Source organism: Staurois parvus, unplaced genomic scaffold, assembly GCF_062004578.1.
Source record: "Staurois parvus isolate SC_StPar_1 unplaced genomic scaffold, SC_StPar_1.0 ptg000096l, whole genome shotgun sequence".
Classification (NCBI taxonomy): domain Eukaryota; kingdom Metazoa; phylum Chordata; class Amphibia; order Anura; family Ranidae; genus Staurois; species Staurois parvus.
In genome coordinates, this window is record NW_028317892.1 from 10,106,582 (window position 1) to 10,132,755 (window position 26,174).

Sequence of the window (26,174 nt, forward strand, 5' to 3'; positions counted from 1 at the left end):
ATTCTTCCCACTGACCATCATACTGTATCATGAGTTGTATCATGATGTATCATCATGTATCATGAATTGTAGATGTAGTAATTTTTAGCAGGGGTTCCCTGCAACTGGAAAAATATTTCAAGGGTTTCACTGTGTTTAAAAAGGTTGAGAAAGGATGTTTTTACCCTGTTTGTGATGTCTCTATTAAAGATGAGTTTTCAGTAGTGCGGCCGTCAAAACTTACCTTTGCGTCTAACAAAATTATAATTAAAGGTTTAGCAAAAGCAGACAAGGTTAACCACTGGACATCAACCACACGGGGTAGCACAGTGGCTAAATGGTTAGCACTTCTGTCTAGCAGTACTAGGGTTGTTGGTTCAAATCCCAACCACAGCACCACCTGCCTGGAGTTTGCATGTTCTCCCTGTGTTTGTGTGGTTTTCCTACAGGTATTCTGGTTTCCTCCCACACTCCAAAGACATGCTGGTAGGTTAATTGGCTCCTGTCTAAATTGGCCCTAATATGTGTATGTATGAATGTAAGTTAGGGACCTTAGATTGTACACCCCTTGAGGGTTAGGGACTGATTATTATTATTATACAGGATTTATGGCGGCAACAGTTTGCTCAGCGCTTTACAATATAACGGGAGACAATACAGCAACAATACAGTTCAATACAAGAGGGATAGGAGGGCCCTGCTCCTTGGAGCTTACAATCTAGGAGATGTGAAAGCGCTGTGTAAATTGATGGCCCTATATAAGTACCTGTAATAAATAAATAAAAATTAGCGGCCTCACAGAACTGGGCTTTTTTCCGTGGAGCCACTAATTTGCGTACCTGTCTTTCTGCTAGGAGCGCGCCACATGATGTGCTCCCAGCTCAAACACCAGGGTGTCACTTTGAGCCCCAGGTCCCTTTCTAACGATCAGGACCCAGAACTTCCAATCCCGGGTCACCTGATTGCTATGATAGCCTCTTATTGGCTGTCACAGTGATCAGTCACTGAGAAGCCAGCCCCCTTTGTTTTCTCTGTCTGAATGGAAGAGAGAGATACATTGTATTTCTCTTCGACCTTTCAGAGAGAAAAAAAAATCAAGTGTGGGTAAAAAATAAATAAAACAAATAAATAAATGAATTAATGAATGAATAAATAAAAATAATAAAAAAATACCTAGATCAAAGTTAGATCTAGGTCTGTGCCAGGGTTAGTGTTTTGGTCAAGGTCAGGGGCAAAAGTCAGGGACAGTTTTCTTTGGGGGGGGGGGGTCAGGTTAGTGCCAGTTAGTGGTAGAATAATAGAATAAAAAAATATCAAATTGTGCACTATGGTTTCTAGGCTGTACTATGGGTACAAACAACAACTAAGATACACATATTTGGTATTGTGATCGTCAGGAGCAGGATAAATTATTTTGGGTTGTTCTTTGGTGGTAGGTTATGGAAGTAGCAAGAAATATACAGCTAAATTTAAAAAAGGGTGTTATTGTTACTATTTTGTGCCAGTTTTCCTTTGGTAATAAAAAAAAAAATCAAGAGATATCCATTACCACTTACCACCAAATGAAAGCCCAATTTGTCTCACAACAAGGTATAATCCACCTGGATGTACAAAGTAGTTGTAATGACATGTATAGTTTTGCTAACATGTCAAAGTTGAAAAATTGTGCTTAGGCATTACGATTTGTTTTACCCTTAGGCGTGAAGGGGTTAAATAGATTTTTTAAAAAGGATATAAATCATGGCTTCACTCAACACATATTCCAGTTTGGGTTAAGTGGGGCAGTATCCCATCCCTGATTCAGTCTTCCCTGCTTCCTGGACATAGGAATGGAGATCTAACTCTTCCCTGGACATCGCTGTATCATAGAAGGTGTTTATCATCCCAGCAACTTAACTGGCTTAATTTCAAAGCTTTCATTTCATACTAGGGTATGAGGGACTGCCAGGAAAACCAGTTAGGGAATCAAGCTCTGTCCCACTCACCTAAAAACTAGACATATCACTTTTAGGTGGACTTTTAAAATCTGCTCATCAGTCTTTGTGAGACATCTGTTGTCTATGTCTAGTGTAAATAAGATGAGTTATCATTTTCCTTAATGTCCCTTTCAACAGCAATTTTTATTCCAGTACTCCTAACATTTGTTGGCTTCTATTACTTTGTAAATTAAACATTTCCTATAACTTGACAAACAGCAGTATGAGGGTTATTTACTAAAACTGTATGGTGTAAAATCTGGTGCAGCTCTGCAGAGAAACCAATCAACTTCAATGTTTTATTGTTAAAGCTTAATTGAACAAGTTGAATTTAGAAGCTTATTGGCTACCATGCACAGATGCACCACTTTCTGAGTGCACCGGTTTTTGTAAATCTAGCATAATTTGTCATCAGCAGCAAATAGGATGTACCTAGACACTTTGGGCCTCTTCTTGATTCTACATACAAAAGTCTGAAGGGCACACTTTGCTAATATAGATAGCTCTTTTAAATATTTCCACTAAACTGATCTGGAGCTTCGAAACACATGAGCTAGTAAGTATGGAAAAACGTGCACTGTACAAAATTGCCCAGGGTTGTTTATTACAGAGTCACAACTTTAGATCCAGGCACACCAGGACAAGGGGCTCACAAACAGAACTGCAACTAATGAAGCCTAGATTGTGATGCCATAGAAACCTTGTATATTGGCTTACCGGTGTTCCAGGAAGCAAAAAACCCAAAAAACATTGTTTTACAGAAATTATTTTTGTATCTTAGATTAATGCAGGTTTTAAGTTATTGTGTATTGTAGTGTTTTTATTATCACTTTAACATTTTACAATCTTGCTCTTCTATGCTTTTGTTATTGATATTTTCATTTTTAAATTGGCTACTAAAGGGAAGTCTCAGTGGATCAGTGAAACTACTCTCTCTGTTCAAAACTGTTGAAATCAACCACACGAAGTGCATTCTGAGAAGAAGCGGTAAAGTACAGCAGGAAGTGTCTACCCTTTGGTTTCAACCCATAATCAATTCTTTGACTTGCATATTTCCTACATTTGCACAAAGTCAGGGATTTTGTAGGATTAGAGTTAGGTGTATGATTAACCAATTATATCAAACAGGTGCTAATGAATCATTTTCATATGTAGGTTGAAACACAGTCACTAACTGAAACAGAAACAGCTGATTAGGAGGCTTAAAATTGGGTGAGGATCAGCCAAACTCTGCTATTAAGGTGAGGCTGTGGAAGACTGTTTTACGTCACATGTCATACACCATGGCAAGACTGAGCACAGCAACAAGACACAAGGTAGCTATACTAGATCAGCAAATTCTCTCCCAGGCAACAACTTCAAAGCAGACTGGGGTTTCAAGATGCAGTGTATGGCCAAGCAAACTTAATGCAGTTAATGAACGACATGTCAAGCTTACTTCCCTTGACATCAGAAGATGTTCAGCATTACCATCAGCACAGAAACCAGTAGAGCCCAGGTACACCCATCTACTGCCTGGAGATATCTTTCCAGAAGTGGTTTTCCTGGAAGAATTGCGCCCAAAAGGCAATTCAACTATACAAGAAAACATAGGAACTGGGGTGCAGAAAAATGGCAGAAGGTGCTCTGGACGGATGAGTCAAAATTTGAAACATTTGGCTGTAGCAGGAGGCAGTTTGTTGGTGAAGGGCTGGAGTGTGGCACAATAGTGAATGTCTGCAGGGAACAGTAAAGCATATTGGAGGTTACTTGCAAATCTGGGGTGGCATTTCTGAAAAGGCAGTTGGAGATGTGATCAGGATCAATGGTGTCCTCAATGCTGAGAAATTACAGGCATATACTTATCCATCATGCCATAACATCAGGGAGATGTATGATTGACCCCATATGTATTATGCAGCAGGACAATAACCCCAAACATACAGTCAATGTTATTAAGACTACAGTATCTTCAGTGTAAAGAAGAACAAGGAGTCCTGAAAGTCATGGTTTGGCCCCCACAGAGCCCTGATCTCAACATCTAGTCTATCTGGGATTACATAAAGAGACAGAAGCATTTGAGGCACCCAACATCCACAGAAGATCTGTGATTAGTTCTCCAAGATGTTTGGAACAACCTACGTGCTGAGTTTCTTCAATAGCTGTGTTCAATTGTACCTAGAAGAATTGATGCTGTTTTGAAGGCAAAGAGTGGTCACACCAAATATTGATTTGATTTTGATCTCTGTTCTGTTCTTTCCAATTTGGTACTCGATAAAATTAAATTATTAACACTTCTATTTCTGAAAGCATTCTTAATTTACTGAATGTTAATTTTTTTTTTACCTGCCTAAAACTTTTTTACATTAAAAAAAAAATATATATATATATATAATTGTATTTACTTATTTATTTTCAAACACGGTTTTTAAACATTACCACATATTATTGTGTGTATGTATGTGAAGTTGATCTCTTTTACACATTTTAACTAAACAAATGTTAAAAAAATATACATTATTTTTAAATAGATCTATCTTTCATTTTATGAGGTCAATGTATCCTTGGTAAAACTATATACACAATATAACCCTTAACCTTATGCACTCATACCTACTCATCAACCTGGAGCAACACAAACAAATTTAAGAGTCCTAATAGGGTTGTGGTATTTCCTAGACATACTAAAAAGATATATACAACCACTTTTAATTAGTCTGAAATGTAAACCGTAAATACTATCTTACAAATGTGGCAGGGGCCCACCAGAGTTATAGTTCCCTTCTAGGCTGTCTTTAAGTAGCCCTGAAATTACCCCCCTGAAACAGTTTTATTTTTTTAACATGATCTCGGAAGCTCAAATGACAGAAACAGCACACCAAAACAAAACCCTCTGACATGGCCATATATTTATTGAGCTTTGGCTTCAGAAAAGGAGATAACTTTTTATGCATCCACCCATTCCATATTTGCTCGTTTATTTTCCTTTACTGTTTGCTTTCTGATACCGCATGCATCCTCAGGCAGATATACACACATCAATAGATATAGTTGGTTATACGTAGACATATTTGAATTTCATGAGAAACATTCTTTAATAAAGGTTAAGCTTCCTCCTTAAGGCATTTGAGACTCCCAGTCTGAGCGCTGAAATGTTTAATGCACTTCTTGCCATGTGTTATTGCTTAAGTAATGAGCAATTATTGAATTTCTTTTTAACGTGTGAAAGGTTGTCATGTTATTTATGAGCTTTTAAGGGCACCCATACCTTTTCGCTGTCATCATTGCATATGTGGTCTTGATGTACTGGCTGACACTGAAATGTGGGGCCCAAATGACCTGCACAAGAAAACAAGAAAAGGAGATTTATAATTCCAAGCAACAAATGAGCAGTAAAACCACATATATACCTCTAACCAACCAGAATATAATGTACTGCTACCAGGATTTCAGACCGAATTTTACAATTTTTTTTCATTAGGGATATTTCAAAAACAAATCCCTACTTGCCCTAAGGGTAACAGTGCTACCTGTACTCAATACTCAAAACCTCATATAAGATCATGTGTAATTATAAATCATATCAGCATCACACACAATTCTCAAAGGTAAAAAAGTTCCAAATGTTATTATGTTTAGTGGAGCTTGCTAAGGGGGCACCCAAGCAGGCCCGGTCCCAAGCTGCTGCTCTGCGTGTCCATTCACACACAGAGCTGAACCTTCATGGAATGCATGAAGGTGAAAAAACCTTGAGCCTTTACAAACACTTTCAATTCTTGAAGTCTCTCCTGGTTTTTTTTACCCTCAGATCTTTCACCATTTTTGTTACCCGTCTCTGGATTTGTCTTATCAATATCTTTTTGTGAGTAAGAGCTCTGGTGTTGATTTACTAAAACTGGAGAGTGCAAAATCTGGTGTAGCTGTACATGGTAGCCAATTAGCTTCTAACTTCACCTTGTTCTATTAAGCTTGACAAGAAAGCCTGGAAGCTGATTGGTTTCTATGCAGAGCTGCACCAGATTTTGCACTCTCCAGTTTTAATAAATCAACTCCAGAATTCAAAATGAGGTCTCACTAAAAATCTATATAGTATAGGGAAATCTGGTGACCACTCTAATGATGCATCCTAGAATTCTATTTACTTTTCCCACTGCCTGGCTACACTGTTTGCTCAGTTTGCAGTCATCTGAAATAAGTGCTTCCAAATCTTTTTCCTCTGTAGTGCTGGCCCTAATGCCCCAATGTTGTACTCTGTAAAGAGGTTCTTTCCCTAACTGCATTATTTCACATTTGGAAACATCGAACTGCAGTTTCCATTGTTTTGATCAATTTTCCAGCAATGCCAAATCATGTTCCATTTTAAAAACACGTACAGGGATATTATTATTATTATACAGGATTTATATAGCGCCAAAAGTTTGCTCAGCGCTGTACATTATAATGGGAGACAATACAGTAACAATACGATTCAATACACGAGGGGTTCGAGGGCCCTGCTCCTTGGAGCTTACAATCTAGGAGGGAGGAGATAGTGGTACAGGAGGAAAGAGCTGAACCTAGGTTTTCAGAGTGAACCTAAAGGAGAGTAGGTGATAGTCTGATGGATTGGGGTAGGGAGTTCCAGAGGATGGGGGAAGCCCTGAAGAAGTCCTGGAGACAAGCATGGGAGGAGGAGACCAGGCAGCTAGAGAGTAGGAGGCCTTGTGAGGAGCGGAGAGTACGTTTTGGGTGGTATTTGGATACCAGATCGGTGATGTAGTTTGGGGTAGTATTATGAACAGCTTTATACGTCAATGTTAGCATTTTGAATTTTATCCGTTGGGCAATCGGAAGCCAGTGGAGGGATTGGCAGAGGGGGGTGGCGGATACGGAGCGGTTAGTAAGGTGGATGAGTCTGGCAGCAGCATTCAAGATAGACTGAAGCGGCGATAGCCTGCGGTGAGGTAAGTCGGTGAGGAGGGAGTTACAGTTGTCGAGGCGTGATATAATGAGGGAGTGAATGAGTTGCTTAGTGGTTTCCGGGGTTAGGAACGGTCGTATTTTGGAGATGTTGCGGAGGTGGAGTCTACATGAGTTTATCAGTGATTGGATCTGGGGCTGGAAGGACAGATTGGAGTCTAGGATGCCACCCTATTGCACACCTTTGTGTCATCAGCAAAAAAACATACCTTACCTTACAACCCTTTAGTTATATCACTTACATATAGATTAAATAGAAAAGGACCTAGTACAGAGCCTTGTGGTACACCACTAGTGACTGGTCTGTGTTCCGAATGAACCCCATTCACAACCACATTCTAGTATCTATCCTTTGGCCAAATGCATATCCACTGAATCACCCAAGGGTTAAAACCTAGCTTGTACAACTTTTGTACTAGCTCATTATGTGGAACTGTATCAAATGCCTTGCTGAAATCAAGATAGACAATGTTTACAGCACCACCCTGGTCCAAAACATTAGTGATATAGGAAAATAATTCACTCAGATTAGTCTGACATGCCCTCAGTAAAGCTAGGTTAACATCTATGCAGATTGTGGGTGATGCATTTTATGTTTTTTTCACACCTGTTTTTGATGTGGGGCTTTTTTTGCACTTTTTATGCATTTTGCGTTTGTGTGCTTTGTGTGACTTTAGCTGATTGTCAAGGAACGGGAGGTTGTGGGCATCCTTAACAACTGATAAGTCTTCAGCTGTCAGTGGGGTTCCCCGCTGACAGCTGAATATAAACAAACCTAGTGCCGCCAATTAAAAAATAAAAAAAACAGGAAATAAAGAGCTCTGCTACCAATGAAGGCCCCTGCTGTCTGACAGCTCTACCGTCTGACAGCTTTTAAATAAGCCATGAGGCAGACCTAACAAGTGACATCATCGATTGGAGCTCCAAAGCGCCCCTTCCCTGTTGAGGGCATGTGGCCTGGTATGGTTCAGAAGGAGGGGGGGGCGCTCGCTTGTCCCCCCCATTCCCTACTTGCTGGGCTGCATGTCCTGTATGGAATTTGGAAGGGACCCCACACAGTTTTTTTTTTTTATTCTGTTATTGGATTCCCCTTAATATCCATACCAGACGCGGAAGGCCTGGTATAGATTGGTGGGGGGGCACGCTGTTTTTTCACAATTTTTTTTTTATTGCTGGCAATAGGTTTGTTTATATTCAGCTGTACGTGGGGAATCCTGCTGACAGCTGTTGACTCATCGGTTGGTAAGGACAAGGCGGCCGCATAAGAAAACGCATCAAAATGCAATACTTGTGTTTGTGGTGCAATTCCATTGAAGTCTATTATGCCCAGAAATGCAATCTGCTGCAGGAAAAAAAGCCAATGACCCTTTCAAAAATCTGCACCAGCTTAAAGCATACAGATGTGAACTAGATCCATAATAAAGCATGTTAAATGAACTGTAGTGCAATTCTGCAAACTGGAAAACGAGATGATATTCCCGTAAGTGTGCTCCTAGGGTAAACCCATGCTGCTTTGGGTCCAGCAAGTTGTGTGCTTTTAAGTGATCAATCATCCTTCTTTTCAGGAGTGAATTTATTAACTTGACTACAACCGTTGTTAAACTCACTGGCCTGTAATTGCCAGCTTCTACCTTGCTGCCCTTCTTGTGGAGCTCCGACAAATTTCCACCCTTTGGAGATTCCTTCACCACCATATAAACACTAATTAAAGTCTAAAATATATCCAACAAAAATGCACTGTGCTTAGTAACTCAGCTATTTAGCAGGCAGCAGTGATGCACAATGATGTCATAAGCCCATTAAAAAACATCTAGGTTTGGGGGGGGGGGGTATTATGGTTTATTTTTTTAAGCTGTTAATTAGTGTTGTTTTATTTGGGGAAGGAAGGCTCCAAGGTAAGCTGACCTTGCATTTTCATGGCTAGGTTTAGCATTAGATGCTCATGTATCAATTCCTGTGTTTTATAGATCCCCTTATTGTAAGACATGTAGTAGAGAAGAGCATTTGCAATACAAATGTGGATATACCTAGTTGAAGATATTTTCAAATATAACAACAAAATGTTTTTTTATGTTCAGACTTTAATAGTGATGGTCAGGCTATAGCAGTCTGACATGTGTCAACGCTCAGTGGAAATAACTATCAATTTCCTTTGACACTCACACTCATTTCCACTGGGGACTATGTCTCAGGCAAAGCCATAGCATTAGATTATCCCTGGAATAAATCATGTGTGCAACACTTCTTAGAACATCTGTTTAACCTCTACACAAGGGCCCACTACACAGAATACTAAGCAAAGCATAACTATGACCTTTCCTTCAGAATAGACTTGCTGGACAATCATCTGAGACCTGAACATTATGTTGAGCGACATTTGTGAATGTCACAGACTTTTACCACGAAACACTTAGCTAGATTACAACCCTTTGCACAAAAGAATATTGTTCTACCTCCCAAAGTGACCCTGACTATTCCTTTTGTTCAAAGTAAACATGCAAAGACTTATGTGACATATGCGGTAAATTCTGCAAAAAAATCTTACATTGTGAAGGAATACAAAAAAAAATTGTTACCTAACATTTCTTGGTCAGAAGTTGCCTAGATACATCTTGCTTGATATCATCAAGTCTTATCTCCCTTATCTGACCAGCCTCCTGGGTTGGCTGGGCAGGTAAGGGGAAACTTGACATCTTTAATTCTTTAATATTCTCATTTATAAGAAAGGGTCTGCTTTTCCTATATTTATTTTTACAATGTAATTTTTTGCATAATCTATTACATTTTATGTTTATGTTGGGGGCCAGGGGCGTATCTACCGCAAGGCAAACAAGGTGTTTGCCTAGGGCGCCACCCGGAAGAAGAGCCCTTGAGAGCAGTGGTGGACAGAGCCATAATGGGTCGCCAGCAGAGGGGTACCTTGGGTACTCTTGCAGTGGCCCGGAGGACAGCAGGAGGATCGATGTGGGGGAGGGCAGTTGCAGAGCGATGCTCCTGTACCTCTCCCTCCAGCAGCTGATGAGCCGGGACCAGAGGACAGCCTGGAGCAGGGAGAGGAGAGGTTCCGAAGGTGGTGAGCTGTGCTGTGGTCTGTGGGATCTCCCTGCCTCTCTCCCTACACTTACAGATCGTATGGGACTGCACACACCTCCCCCCCCTCCTCCTTCCTGCTGCGCGGAGATCAGCAGCCCTTGGAGGAGGTGTGTGTGTGCAGCCCCATACAATGTGAGAAACGTAGAGGGAAGGGGGGGGAAGAGAGAGGGGAGAGAGAGAGAATAAGGAGAGAGAGGGGGGAGAGAAAGGGGGAGAAGAGAAAGGGGGGAAGAGAGAAAGGGGGGAAAGAGAAGAGAGTGAAGGGAGAGAGAGAGGGAGGGAGAGAGGGGGGAAGAGAGAAGAAGGGGGAAGAGAGAGGAGAGAGAGAGGAGATGGAGATAGAGGAGAGAGAGAGAGGGGGGGGGAGAGAGGGAAGAGAGAGATGGTGAAGAGAGAGGGAATGAAGAGAGAGAGAGGGAATGAAGAGAGAGGGAATGAAGAGAGAGGGAATGAAGAGAGAGAGGGAATGAAGAGAGAGGGAATGAAGAGAGAGAGAAAGAGGGGGAAGAGAGAGGGGGGTGAGAGCGAGGGATGAGAGAGAGAGGGGGGGTGAGAGAGAGAGGGGGGTGAGAGAGAGAGGGGAAGAGGCAGAGAGGAGAGAGAGAGAAAGAGAGAGAGGGAAGAGAGGTAGGGGGGAGAGAGAGAGAGGGCGAGAGTAAGGGGAGAGAGAGGGGGGAAGAGAGAGAGAGATAAGGGGAAGAGAGAGAGAGAAGGAAGAGAGGAAGGGAGAGGGAGGGGGCGAGAGAGAGGGAAGAGAGGGAGAAAGAGAGAGGGAAGAGAGAGAATCATATATATACAGTATATATATATATATATATATATATATATATATATATACACACACACATACACACTTATTGACTCTCTCGCTCTCTCATTGGGGGGGCGCAAACTTTTTGTGTAGCCTAGGGCAGCACAAAGTCTAAATACATCACTGCTGGGGGCCCCAAGGTCATGGGACCTCGTATGTTTACTTTCAGACTTAGGCTAGCCATAGATGGATCAGGTTTTTTTTTTTTGATCAGCTATTTAAAAAAAAAAAAAAAAGAATGGATTCCCCCATCCACACATTTGAGGTGGATGAAGTCATCCTACCTGTTGCACTATTGTATTCTGATAGAGAGGCTCCTGCTGTCAGAATACACTGATCAGCACTGCAGCCAATTGGTTGCATTTGCTGAATAAGTAAAAATTCTCCAACATTCCCTTTGAGGATCTTTAGATGGTCTACTTTCTAGCAGGAACGGCTATAGATGGATCAAAATTTGGCCAGTCCCTGCCGAACCAGCTGCATTTCAACACAACTACGGCCATCTTTAAGATCCACTTTAACAATAAATTTAAATGAACAAAGAACTTTTGTTATAGGTGATTGTGATCTCACTTTAACCCCTTGACGCCAACCGCATGCAAATTAGCGGTCTCACAGAACTGGGCTTTTTTCCATGGGGCCACTATGGAAGCACAAAGACCAGGGTATTGGGTCCCATTCTAACGATCGGGACCTGGAACTCCCGATTCTGGGTTAACCGATCTCTGTGATAGCTTCTGATTGGCTATCACAGTGATCAGTCATTGTGAAGCCCGCCCCCCCCCCCCTTCCTTGTTCTTGTTCTACACTGTATCTCTCTATGTCCTTTCAGAGATGAAAAAAAATGTGTATAAAAAATAAATAAATAAAAATAATAAAAAATAAACAAAAATACCTAGATCAAGGTTTGATCCAGGTCTGTGCCAGGATTAGTGTTTGGGTCAAGGTCAGGGTCAAAGGTCAAGGTCAAGTTTTTCTTGGTCAGGGTTTTTTTTTAATTTTTAAATTAGTATCATTGTCAGTTAGTGGCAGGATAAAAAAAACAATTTGCACACAATTGTTTCTGGACTATACTACAGGTACGAACAACAACTAACATACACACATGTGGTATCACTCGTCAGGGGCAGGAGGAATTATTTTGGGTTGTTCTTCGGTGGTAGGATATGGTAGCAACATGAATTGTACAGCTAAATTAAAAAATGTTTTTTTCCTATTTTGGGCCAGTTTTCCCTTAGTAATAAAAAAAATCAGGAGATTACCATTACTATTTACCCCCAAATGAAATCCCAATTTGTCCTGAAAAAAACAAGGCATAATCCACCTGGATGCACAAAGTAGCTGTGATAATATGTAAGGTTTTACTAACACACGTCAAAGTTGCAAAATTGTGCTTAGGCATTGCATTTATATGTAGGCATAATAAATGTATGCATCTGTACTTACATTATTATTAAAATAAGTTCCTAAGTAGTGAGCAGGCACATGTGATGTCTCTTTACAGGTGTATGTTTCACCCAAAACATTCCAAAGATCAATGGCAGAACTGTAGGACTTGTAGGTGGTATAGATACAACTTGGTATGAAAACTGATGAGCCACAGGGTATGCCCCATAGTGCCCATCATTCGGAGTGGTCTGCAGATTTCTGAGATTATAGAGGGCTTCAATGGTCACTGTAACAATCCTGCACACAGGGAGAGGCGCGGTTCTCCATTTTGCTCCAAACTTCTGCATTTTGGTATTTCTCTTAAACTCCTATGCAATCACCTGAGCGGGGGGAAGTGTAGCAATCGTGCCCACAAGAGCCAGGCATGGCCCTCCCTGTGTTAAGATTCTTTCCGTTATCCCCTCATTCCCCCCTCCCTCAGGAATGCGTTCAGTGTACATTGCTAAGGGGATGTCTATGCCATCCTTTTCCCAAATAAGGCAATTGGGTTCTGTTGTAAGACACCCCATTGACTTTGGGTAGAAAGAGGCTGTTATGTTTTGTGTGTAGACAGAGAAGTGAGGACCTTCTGCGTTTTAACATCTAGCAGACAGAGAGAAAGGGGAATCTCGCTGTAACAAGGAAACTGAGTGCGAGACCAGAAATCCCTTTTGAGCTCATCAGACTTGAAACTGTTTAACCCCAGGCATCTTTCGGCAAGTACTTATTTACCTAAACTTTTTTCTGTTATCTGTTTGCTATGCTGTTGTGCTCTGTATATTTATATATATATATATATATATATATATATATATATATACAGTGGGGCAAAAAAGTATTTAGTCAGCCACCAATTGTGCAAGTTCTCCCACTTAAAAAGATGAGAGAGGCCTGTAATTGGCATCATAGGTAGACCTCAACTATGAGAGACAAAATGAGGAAAAAAATCCAGACAATCACATTGGCTGATTTGGAAAGAATTTATTTGCAAATTATGGTGGAAAATAGGTATTTGGTCAATATCAAAAGTTCATCTCAATACTTTGTTATATATCCTTTGTTGGCAATGACAGAGGTCAAACATTTCCTGTAAGTCTTCACAAGGTTGGCACACACTGTTGCTGGTATGTTGGCCCATTCCTCCATGCAGATCTCTTCTAGAGCAGTGATGGGGCTTTTTGGGGGCTGTAGCTGGGCAACACGGACTTTCAACTCCCTCCAAAGGTTTTCTATGGGGTTGAGATCTGGAGACTGGCTAGGCCACTCCAGGACCTTGAAATGCTTCTTACGAAGCCACTCCTTCGTTGCCCGGGCGGTATGTTTGGGATCATTGTCATGTTGGAAGACCCAGCCACGTTTCATCTTCAATGCCCTTGCTGATGGAAGGAGGTTTGCACTCAAAATCTCACGATACATGGCCCCATTCATTCTGTCCTGTACATGGATCAGTCATCCTAGTCCCTTTGCTGAGAAAGAGCCCCAAAGCATGATGTTGCCACCCCCATGCTTCACAGTAGGTATGGTGTTCTTTGGATGCAACTCAGCATTCTCTCTCCTCCAAATTCGACGAGTTGTGTTTCTACCAAACAGTTCTATTTTGGTTTCATCTGACCATATGACATTCTCCCAATCCTCTTCTGGATCACCCAAATGCTCTCTAGCAAACTTCGGACGGGCCCGGACATGTACTGGCTTAAGCAGGGGGACACGTCTGGCACTGCAGGATCTGAGTCCCTGGCGGCGTAGTGTGTTACTGATGGTAGCCTTTGTTACGTTGGTCCCAGCTCTCTGCAGGTCATTCACTAGGTCCCCCCGTGTGGTCCTGGGATTTTTGCTTACCGTTCTTGTGATCATTTTTACCCCACAGGGTGAGATCTTGCGTGGAGCCCCAGATCGAGGGAGATTATCAGTGGTGTTGTATGTCTTCCATTTTCTAATTATTGCTCCCACAGTTGATTTGTTCACACAAAGCTGCTTGCCTATTGCAGATTCAGTCTTCCCAGCCTGGTGCAGGTCTACAATTTTGTTTCTGGTGTCCTTCGACAGCTCCTTGGTCTTCACCATAGTGGAGTTTGGAGTGTGACTGTTTGAGGTTGTGGACAGGTGTCTTTTATACTGATAACAATTTCAAACAGGTGCCATTGATACAGGTAATGCGTGCAGGACAGAGGAGCCTCTTAAAGAAGAAGGTACAGGTCTGTGAGAGCCAGAAATCTTGCTTGTTTGTAGGTGACCAAATACTTATTTTCCACCATAATTTGCAAATAAATTCTTTCCAAATCAGCCAATGTGATTGTCTGGATTTTTTTCTCCTTTTTGTCTCTTATAGTTGAGGTCTACCTATGATGCCAATTACAGGCCTCTGTCATCTTTTTAAGTGGGAGAACTTGCACAATTGGTGGCTGACTAAATACTTTTTTGCCCCACTGTATATATATATTGGTTACATCTTTTTTCTGTAAATATTTCTACTGCACCCTTTTGACCTTTTAGTAATAAATATTACTTTCTGAAAGTGTTGAACTGTTTCTATAGCTCTTTAATGTGACTTACGAATCCCTGCCGCTGAAGAGCGCTACTATGAGTGTTCAACCCTCTGTATAACATGTCTGCGGAGATAGCGGTATACCGACGATTAACCAATCATCCGAGTGTATTGCTGAGTTTCCTCTTTCTCGATACAAAAAGGAGGTGGTGGCAGTGTGAAGGGTTAATTGCGTAATTAACCTGACTCGGTAACAATCGCATTCAGGCTGCCGGTACATAGATTGTGGTCCCATTAGCTGGAAAATTGTTGTGCGGGGTGCAGCTGGGCGTGGCATTGTTACACACGTGACATCGCGGTGTCAGATTGGCTAGTCCTTCGGTCACGAGTTTGGTGAGAAGGTCAGGGGTCTGACGCGCGATCGTCACAGTCACTATGAGTGGGCTTCATTAGAAGCTTCAACGTACACCAAAAAGTGTGTTACATATAGTGATGCATCCATAGTTAGTGTGACAATACTAATATACTACAATTTTAAAGTAGAGCTTCAAGCAAAAAAATAAATAAATACATGTTTGAAATACATATACTGTATATGTCTATACAGCTGGATACCTGGATACGTAGACTTTAAATTTTGTTACCTTTCTGTGAAAGCAAAGGGATGCTCAAGGAGGAAATACCAGCAAAACAAATGAGAGCTAGCTTTACACAATATACCCACAAGTCACTGGGTCTTGTTAGTTGCAGTCACATGTCTGGAAATGGGCTTTAAAATAAGAATTAAAGTGGTTCTAAAGGGTGAAGATGTTTTACCTTAGTGCAATCTATGCATTAAGGTAAAAACCTTCTTGCTGTAGCTTCCCCCTAATGCTTACCTGAGATCCATCTCAAATCAGTGATGTGCATGAGAGCTGTGGCTCTCCTTGGTCTCTCTCTCTTCATTGGCTCACACAGCAGCGGGAGCCATTGACTCCTTCTGCTGTCAATCACAGCCTGTGAGTTAATGAGGAGACAGCGGGGAGGATGGGGGGGGCAGCTGAGCTGTGCTCTGTGTGTGAATTGACAATGTCTGCTTGAGTGCCCCTGTAGCAAGAGGATTGCTATTGGGGGCACTTGGCTGGGGGCAGGAGCCAGGACCGCTGGTGGGGGACCAAAAAAGAAGAGGATCAGGGATGCTCTGTGCAAAACCATTGCACAGAGAAGGTAAGTAGGACATGCTTGTTTTGTTTTTTTTTTAATTACAACCTTTAGAATCACTTTAAGTAACAAGAGGCACCTTCTACCTGATGTAAAGTGATCCAAGCCTTTTCTCTTGCTATCCCATCTATCTTCACATACAGGCTGGATTAATCTACTTATAGTTTCCTTTCTCCTCATACAGCTCTCTAGCAATCCAAGCATGCAGGGTAAAAATCGACTTTACCGCTTTTGACTTTACTACCCTTTATTCTTCTTTTCCCTATTAGCTGAAATTCTTTTTTTTTTTTTCGCTGGCATTAGCCAATTGAGAAATGGAGAAAACTGTAATTGCATGTAGGAAGATTGAATATAGACAGAAGCTGTAAATCAGGCCTGGCTATAGTCTGGTACAGTGAAAAGGTATTGTTAGCTGGGTTAGCAAGAAGAATGGCGGGAATCACTTTAGATATTGCTACCCAAGGCCCGGACCTATGTACTTTCTTTGCACAAATCAGGGTTTCATTGTCTAATTTAAATTTGCTATTTTGTGGAGAAGATGAAAGAAAAATTTACATATAATGGTCAAAAGGCTGAACTTTAAAAAAAAAAAAAAAAGAAGAAAATACCAGCTTTAATCTTTGATCATCAGGGGATCCCTGAGCCTAAAACACTTCCCTAGCTGTTGAAATATAAAAGGCAACCGTACTCAAAAACAAAAACGCTTATTTGCCATCATTAATTTCATGCTGGCATGGACAGAAATAATTTAGTAATATGCATTAAACAAAGTAATGCCACAGGGAAAAGCTTGATTACAGAGCTCAGCTGTATGGTTGCCAGAGTTTGAATACAAGTTCAGGGACACTGCTGTTGAGTGTATTCATCTCTCCACATCACACTGCAGACAAGGCAGACTTAGGAAACTACACCCCTGAAATTCTAATGTTGTATTGTGCCTTCTAGTCTAGCACTGAATCTTGAAATTGAAAAAACAGCTGGATAATAATTAGATTCACCAACTGTAGCAGTGTTTCTGTTATGTCAACAAGTTCATGCTCAGTAGTTATTAAACCCGGCGTGGTCAGCAAATGCGACTCAAAGCTGAACTCCGGAAAGAATAAAAAAGACACAAATTAATGCAGGTAATTAATTCATTCATCACTAAGGCTTCATGTACACGAGCCTACCATGACAGCTGGCCGCGGGAAAACACAAATTGCGGCAAAACTGCGGCAAAACACGGCAACCATGCATTTTCCCACGGTTGGCGATCAAAACATTCGGAGAGGGAGGTTTAATTAACCTCAACTAAACGCGGAAGCTCTAACTTCTGCTAAAAGTCTATGTGTACACGTGGACTTTTATGGAGTTGAGTTTAGGAGCTTGGGTAAAAAAATGCCAAAAGCTCCTAAACTCGAGTTTAGGAGCTGCTTGTGTACATGAAGCCTAAATTTATTTTTTATTATTAATATTATTATTATACAGGATTTATATAGCGCCAACAGTTTGCTCAGCGCTTTACAATATAAAAGGAGACAATACAGCAACAATACAGTTCAATACAAGAGGGTTAGGAGGGCCCTGATCCTTGGAGCTTATAAGCAAGTAGCGCAAATATTTCAATTTTAAGCCTCTTTCAGTCCCTGTACAACAGAGCTCAGGGTTAGAGAGGGGGAAGCAGCACAAGAAATCAGCCAGTTCATTTGCTGCCACTCAGCACGCTGACAGGAGGAAAGAACAGAGTGACAGAATGATGATCTCTGCTTTTCCTCTAATGTTAAGTCACAGGCTGCAAGCAGAAAGAAGACCTGTATTACTAAGGGCCAATTCACACAGATGCATTCTGGATGCATTTTTGCATGTGCGTTTTTTTGCACGTTCCTGTGCATTTTTGATGTTTTGACACATTCCAGTAAATTTTTCTCCCTCTCTCTTTTTCTTCAATTTAAAAAGGGACCTGTGCGTTCCAGTGCGTTTTACCGCGTTCTAGTACAGTCCTCTGTAGAAAAAAATGCAGCCTGTTCTACTTTTTTTTCTGCAACCAGAACGCACTGGAACTGCAAGCACTGATGTGAACTATGACATTGACAGCCATATAACCTACTTTCTGTGCATTTTGGATGCAGAAAAAATGCAACTGAAACACATGTAGTGTGAACTGATCCTAAGGGCCAGTTCACACTATAGAAATGCAGTCCAGATACATTCCAGATGTGTTTTTGCATGTGTTTTTTTTGGCGGGTTCCGGTGTGTTTTTGATGTGTTCTGGTGTGTTTTTGTTGCATTTCAGTTCATTTTTCCCCCTCTTTTTCCTCAATTTAAATAGGGACATGTGCATTTTTGGTGCGTTCCAGTGTGTTTTTGATGCGTTTTACCATATTCCTGTGCACAATTAGCACTGATCACTGTATTGGTGTCACTGGGGATGTAAGTGACACCAAGTCAGTTCCCCCCAGTGTCAGAATGCCCGCCGCAGTCCTGCTATAAGTCGCTGATTGCCACCATTACTAGTAAAAATAAGCACTGATTACTGTATTGGTGTCACTGGGGATGTAAGTGACACCAAGTCAGTTCCCCCAGTCTCAGAATGCCCGCCACAGTCCTGCTATAAGTCGCCGATCGCCGCCATTACTAGTAAAAATAAGCACTGATCACTATATTGGTGTCACTGGGGATGTAAGTGACACCAAGTCAGTTCCCCCAGTGTCAGAATGCCCGCCGCAGTATAAGTCGCTGATCGTCGCCATTACTAGTAAAAATAAGCACTGATCACTGTACTGGTGTCACTGGGGATGTTAGTGACACCAAGTCAGTTCCCCCAGTGTCAGAATGCCCATCTCAGTCCTGCTATAAGTCGCTGATCGCCGTCATTACTAGTAAAAATAAGCACTGATCACTGTATTGGTGTCACTGGGGATGTAAGTGACACCAAGTCAGTTCCCCCAGGTGTCAGAATGCCTGCCGCAGTCCCGTTATAAGTCGCTGATCACCACCATTACTAGTAAAAATAAAAAATAAAGAAAAAAAAAAGCCCAATGTATATATACCGCCATTTGTAAACGCTATAACTTTCATGCAGTTCTGTGCAGAAAAAATGCAACATGTTCTACTTTTTTTCTGCATCTGGAATGCATTGGAACTGCAAGCACCGATGTGAAGATACTGACAACCATATAACCTACTTTCTGTGCGTTTTGGATGCAGAAAAAAACGCATCTGAAACGCATGTAGTGTGAACTGGCCCTAAAAGAGGATCTGTGACTGTGGAAGTTATACCCGAAGAGGCAGGCGTAGGGCAAATGAATAGTAACCAGTATTGCCTGTAGACGCCCAGCAGTTCTTATCCCCGTTACTGACTTTGGCCCCTTTCACACAAGCGGATCGATCGGGTCCAGCTGTCAGTTTTTCAGGCAGACCCGACTGAACCCTCCATTCTCCCCTATGGAGCAGTGGGCGTAAACGGAGATGTGTCCATTGACACCTGTCTACATCCAATATGATCCTAAAAACAGATGGATAGCGATCTTTTCCCCTTCCATCTAGCGGACTGGATGGCATTCAGGTGTAAACGGACATCAGGCTGTGTCTGTATCTGCTCTACAAAAATGGAGTGGACATGGAACAGCCATCCGCCTGATTAGCAGGGATCAGCAGACAGATCCCCTTTCTGAGCAAGCAGACTCCTGGCAGAGTCTGCCCCATGTGCATAGGGCATAGGTAGAGCTTTCATGTAAGGGCTGCCCCCTGACGACTGGTAATTGAATTACTGATTTAAGAGAGGAAGAGAAAAAAATGCAGAGAACAGACTGGATACGGGTATGCATCGGGGGGTTGTGTAAAGCATGCACGTATCTCAAGCCTTCAAAGTTCTGTTGCTTTTTTTTAAATAGGAAGGTTCTTTTTCAGTTACAAAATACAAAAGCAACATCTCCAAAATCCGCACGTTCCTAACCCCGGAAACTACTAAGCAACTCATTCACTCCCATATCATATCACGACTCGATTACTGTAACTCCCTCCTCACTGGCCTACCTCAACACAGGCTATCCCTGCTTCAGTCTATCCTGAATACTGCGGCCAGACTCATCCACCTTACTAACCGCTTCGTATCTGCCACCCCCCTCTGCCAATCCCTCCACTGGCTCCTGATTGCCCAACGGATAAAATTCAAAATGCTAACATTGACATACAAAGCTGTTCATAACACTGCCCCAAACTACATCACCGATCTGGTATCCAAATACCACCCAAAACGTACTCTTTGCTCCTCACAAGACCTCCTACTCTCTAGCTCCCTGGTCTCCTCCTCCCATGCCCGACTCCAGGACTTCTCCAGGGCTTCCCCCATCCTCTGGAACTCCCTACCCCAATCCATCAGACTATCACCTACTCTCCTCACCTTTAGGTGCACCCTGAAACCCACCTCTTCAGGGAAGCCTACCCTGCCCTCAGCTAATTGCCGATCTCCTCCACTCTTCCTACCACTCCATCCCCCACAGCTATTCCTCCCGTACAACTACCCCCACCCTCCTAGATTGTAAGCTACAAGGAGCAGGGCCCTTGAACCCCTCGTGTATTGCATTGTATTGTTATTGTACTGTCTCATGTACTGTCTCCCATTGTAATGTACAGCGCTGAGCGAACTGTTGGCGCTATATAAATACTGTGTAATAATAATAATAAAAAGTAATTACTACAGATGTCATAAAAATTGCATATGCAATGCTCCTTAACTAGATTTCTCTGTGCTTACTTCTAATGTAAAGACCTCAGTGGCAGCAGCAAAATACCTCATGAAAGGAGTAGGTGAGTTATTTTTTTTCTTTGTGAAATAACCCATCACTATTTTGGGCATATACTGTACATAGGAGAAGATAAAACAGATATGGTTTGGGACCAAGATTTTAAGATCTAGCAGTTTCATTGAGCTATGGATCGGAACACCTTCCTGTCACTGTTACCATTTAAACACTTTACTGTTGTCCTATCCCATAGACAGTAATATTTACCATAGTGTGTAAAATATATTTTTATAACATTGCACTTTGAACATGCCACTTCAACAAAATGATACGCCACAACACAAGCCCTTGCTTGGGGTAATTTAATATTGGAAGTCAAGGTTAAAACAGACCTTGCATTTTGATTTTGCATTTGTTTATATTGTAGATCCCCACCCCCAAAACATAGTTTAAACACTTGCCCTCCAGAGGATTTACCCCCCCCTTCCTGACCAGGCCATTGTTTGCGTTACGGCACTGCGTTATGTTAACTAACATTTGCACGGTCATGCAACACTGCACTCAAATGAAATGTACGTCCTTCTTTCCCCACGAATAGAGCTTTCTTTCAGTGGTATTTGATTGCCTGTGCGTTTTTTATTTTTTGTGCTATTAAAAAATATATAAAAAGACCGACAATTTTGAGAAAAAAAACAATATTTTTGACTTTTTGCTATTAAACATGTCCAGTAAAAAAATTTAAAAAATCAAATTTCGTCATAAATTTAGGCCAAAATGTATTCTGCTACATGTTTTTGCTAAAAAAAATCCCAATACGTGTAAATTAATTGGTTTACGTGAAAGTTATAGTATTTACAAATGACGGTATATATACTGGGCTTTTTTTTTTTTTACATTTTTACTAGTAATGGCGGTGATCAGCGACTTATAGCGGGACTGCGGCGGGCATTTTGACACTGGGGGGAACTGACTTGGTGTCACTGACATCCCCAGTGACACCAATACAGTGATCAGTGATAAACAGCACTGACAATGTACTAATAGCACAGGGCAAGAAGGGGTGAACATGTGGGGAGATCAAAGGGTTAACTGTGTGCTGTTTTACTGTGGGCTGTGTTTTGAACTGTAAGCACAAGTTATAGTTACACCCTTACTAGGTGGCGTGTGTGACACATTTGTGCACTTTATTTTGAAGTGGTGTTTGAAGTGTTTTTCACGTATTTCCACATTTACTGAGAATGTGTTTTTGAAAGTTATCATGCGTTTTTTGATAATGCACTATTTGCGATTTTGTTTTTTTTTAGGGAATTTCACAGAAGAGGAGTTCAAATAATTTTTTTCCTTTTAAAGAAGGAAGATTACTGTTAATTTGGAAGATCATTTTATAAAGAAAACATTTTTGTGGGGTTTCACGTGTTTCTATAGAGACGCTGAACTACTGGACTTTAACCTCCCTGGAGGTATTCCCGAGTGTAGCTCGGGGTAAACTTTCAGCACCACAAGTGGTAACCCCGAGCTACACTCGGGAATACCCTGCAGCGCTGCTCCAGTATCTCTTCTTCACTTACCTTGTCCTGTGCTCCCGCGATGTCCCCCCTGCAGTGTCCCCGGCAATGTCCTCCGACCGATGCCAGCATCTGTCTTCTGAGTTCCATTCCCTGCAACGTCGGGACGTACGGGGACGGAACGGCGGGAATTTTAAAAGTTGTAAAAGTGACATTCACTAAATACACTAAAATCACATAGTATAACATTACTGTATCAAAGCATTTCACATACATTTTGTCCCTAGTGCTTTGTCTTGTGCCCTGCCTGCATTTTTACCGTTCTTTCTGCCTGGAAACTGAGAAATGTCCATGGTGTCCAAAAAGCATCCCTTTAGGTCAAAAGTGGTTTTAGACCAGCTAGAGAACAGCGATAGTAAATTAGAACCACTTGCAGAATTGAGTGATAATGATTTGTGGGGAAATTCGTCATCAGGCACTGAAAACGATTTTGCGAATTTGCTCAGTGATGTGCGAACTTGGCGCTATATTTCAAATTTCAGTGTTTTTGGTTTGATTATATTATTGAATTAAATTTATTATATTATTATTATTTTTTATGATTATTTATTAAATTATAATTTATGATTTCATGTTTCAAATTTTAACATACCCGGGATGTTTACTAAACTCTTGTTCTGACAGATTTCAGTGAGTTATTCCTAAAAATTACAGGCCTACAATAAAAAAACTACATATAGGGACTGATGTGAATGTACTATATACAGTCAGGTCCATAAATATTGGGACATCGACACAATTCTATCATTTTTGGCTCTATACACCACCACAATGGATTTGAAATGAAACGAACAAGATGGGCTTTAACCACAGACTGTCAGCTTTAATTTGAGGGTATTTACATCCAAATCAGGTGAACGGTGTAGGAATTATAACAGTTTGCATACGTGCCTCCCACTTGTTAAGGGACCAAAAGTAAGGGGACAATTGGCTTCTCAGCTGTTCCATGGCCAGGTGTGTGTTATTCCCTCATTATCCCAATTACAAGGAGCAGATAAAAGGTCCAGAGTTCATTTCAAGTGTGCTATTTGCATTTGGAATCTGTTGCTGTCAACTCTCAAGATGAGATCCAAAGAGCTGTCACTATCAGTGAAGCAAGCCATCATTAGGCTGAAAAAACAAAACAAACCCATCAGAGAGATAGAAAAAACATTAGGTGTGGCCAAAACAATTGTTTGGAACATTCTTAAAAAGAAGGAACGAACCGGTGAGCTCAGCAACACCAAAAGACCCGGAAGACCACGGAAAACAACTGTGGTGGATGACCGAAGAATTCTTTCCCTGGTGAAGAAAACACCCTTCACAACAGTTGGCCAGATCAAGAACACTCTCCAGGAGGTAGGTGTATGTGTGTCAAAGTCAACAATCAAGAGAAGACTTCACCAGAGTGAATACAGAGGGCTCACCACAAGATGTAAACCATTGGTGAGCCTCAAAAACAGGAAGGCCAGATTAGAGTTTGCCAAACGACATCTAAAAAAGCCTTCACAGTTCTGGAACAACATCCTATGGACAGATGAGACTAAGATCAACTTGTACCAGAGTGATGGGAAGAGAAGAGTATGGAGAAGGAAGGAACTGCTCATGATCCTAAACATACCACCTCATCAGTGAAGCATGGTGGTGGTAGTGTCATGGCGTGGGAATGTATGGCTGCCAATGGAACTGGTTCTCCTGTATTTATTGATGATGTGACTGCTGACAAAAGCAGCAGGATGAATTCTGAAGTGTTTCAGGCAATATTATCTGCTCATATTCAGCCAAATGCTTCACAACTCATTGGACGCCGCTTCACAGTGCAGATGGACAATGACCCAAAGCATACTGCAAAAGCAACCAAAGAGTTTTTTAAGGGAAAGAAGTGGAATGTTATGCAATGGCCAAGTCAATCACCTGACCTGAATCCGATTGAGCATGCATTTCACTTGCTGAAGACAAAACTGAAGGGAAAATGCCCCAAGAACAAGCAGGAACTGAAGACAGTTGCAGTAGAGGCCTGGCAGAGCATCACCAGGGATGAAACCCAGCGTCTGGTGATGTTCCAGACTTCAGGCTGTAATTGACTGCAAAGGATTTGCAACCAAGTATTAAAAAGTGAAAGTTTGATTTATGATTATTATTCTGTCCCATTACTTTTGGTCCCTTAACAAGTGGGAGGCACATATGCAAACTGTTGTAATTCCTACACTGTTCACCTGATTTGGATGTAAATACCCTCAAATTAAAGCTGACAGTCTGCAGTTAAAGCACATCTTGTTCGTTTCATTTCAAATCTATTGTGGTGGTGTATAGAGCCAAAAATGTTAGAATTGTGTCGATGTCCCAATATTTATGGACCTGACTGTATATGTAAAGTGCTGCGTAAATTGATGGCGCTATATACGTACCCGAAATAATAATAATAAATAGTAATAATAATAATATTTCCATGCAAAAAAATGTACCGCTTTGAGCACAGGAATACTGACATCAGACCACTAGGGAGGCTACGATTCAGAAAACTGACCCATGAAGCCAACATGTAAGGAGCCCTCTGAAATCTGCCAGAGTGGATAACTGACTAAGTGCCTGGAAAAACATAGGTGTAGGAGGTAAGGGAACTTTGATCTGAGATGTAGCCACATTAGAAGCTTATGTTACTATGGCTTTCAGTTTGAAAAGCAGAATCATAGAACATATAAGTGCTTCATATAGAATATAAATGCTTACTTTCTATTCCTCATCTGGCCTAGAAAAGTGACAGCTGGATTTTTTCTAGCTATAACCGAGAACCGAGACATCATCAACCAATGTATATAAAAATTGTCAAAGTATAAAAAATGCATAATTGGCAACAAATTTGTCCCAGTCTTCTGATGTTGCTATGTCTTCCTATAATCCATTCCAGTCTGCATTTAAATGACATAGAGAAGACAGAAACGGGTTGGGTCATGTGGTTTCTCATTGAATACCACTTAATTGCTTAAAAATATGAAGTATAAAGTACATTCATGTCAAACTCTTATGCGTGTGACCCGCTGTAAAAGAACCTGACAGAAAGGGAAATTTCCTACCTAGGTGCGTGCATACTAAGCACACAAAACAAAAACTAAAATTTGATTTACTAGTAGAAATCGCTGACAAGGGCAACTGATGACAGAAGGGAACCTTTTTGCGCCATAACAATGTGTGTGGCACAAAATGGATGGATTAAGTGGTTCACATTTCATGTAATTCACACATCCTTTCTATAACCCCACATCAGAAGCCGTTTGCTTTCATCTTTTGTTCAGTCTTCAAACAAATGGCGCACATGTTTTGAAGAAATGAATCTTGGGATATCAAAGGGTCAAGGAGGTAGATAAAAAAAAATAGCTTGAACTTGTCTTTATTAGTTCTGGTTAAAAATAACAAAACACACAAGCCTGGATTTGAGCTGAAAATAAGAAACATATTGTCTTTGAGGCAACGCGCACAATTACACCCATAACATGTTTGAAGGGGCAGTAGCAGGTAAGATGTATTTCAAAGTAACTGGCTTCTAGGGAATAAGCGATCACCATTTATCTGACAAATTATATTACAATGCTATAAAACTCCTAAACGAAAAGAGAAGCCTGTGTCCAAGGCCAGAAGTACCTTCAAATATTACACCGGTCATTTGTTTCTCCGGTATTTTGTACAAAACAGTGTATTACCAATACATAGGTACACCCGTATTTAATTTCTGAGGATTTTATGGCTAGCCCAAGCTATGCTATGATTGCTAGAATTTATCAGATGTCTGAATCAAGAACTCTGTGCCCATAGCAACCAATCAGATTCTTTATTTCGTTCTCCCATACTACAAAGTGAGAAGTATCCTAAGTCCCTGTGATAAATTAGTCCAATTATTCTTCCATCAAAACCCTACCATTTTAACAAATGTGATATTGCAAGGCAGGGGAAGGTAATGATCAACAAAGTTGGCCTTATTTATGAAAGTGTCTGAGAGAA

At 41.2% G+C, this 26,174-nt stretch overlaps 1 protein-coding gene across 1 annotated transcript in view; it reads right to left on the reverse strand.

Annotated features, from left to right (window-relative positions):
- Positions 1–26,174, reverse strand: part of RNF38 (ring finger protein 38) — a 357,368-nt gene that overhangs the window by 142,951 nt on the left and 188,243 nt on the right. Inside the window, exon 2 of the mRNA XM_089670891.1 lies at positions 5,203–5,273. Within this exon, the coding sequence (XP_089527017.1) occupies positions 5,203–5,273 (71 nt within the window). The remainder of the gene's footprint in view (positions 1–5,202; positions 5,274–26,174) is intronic.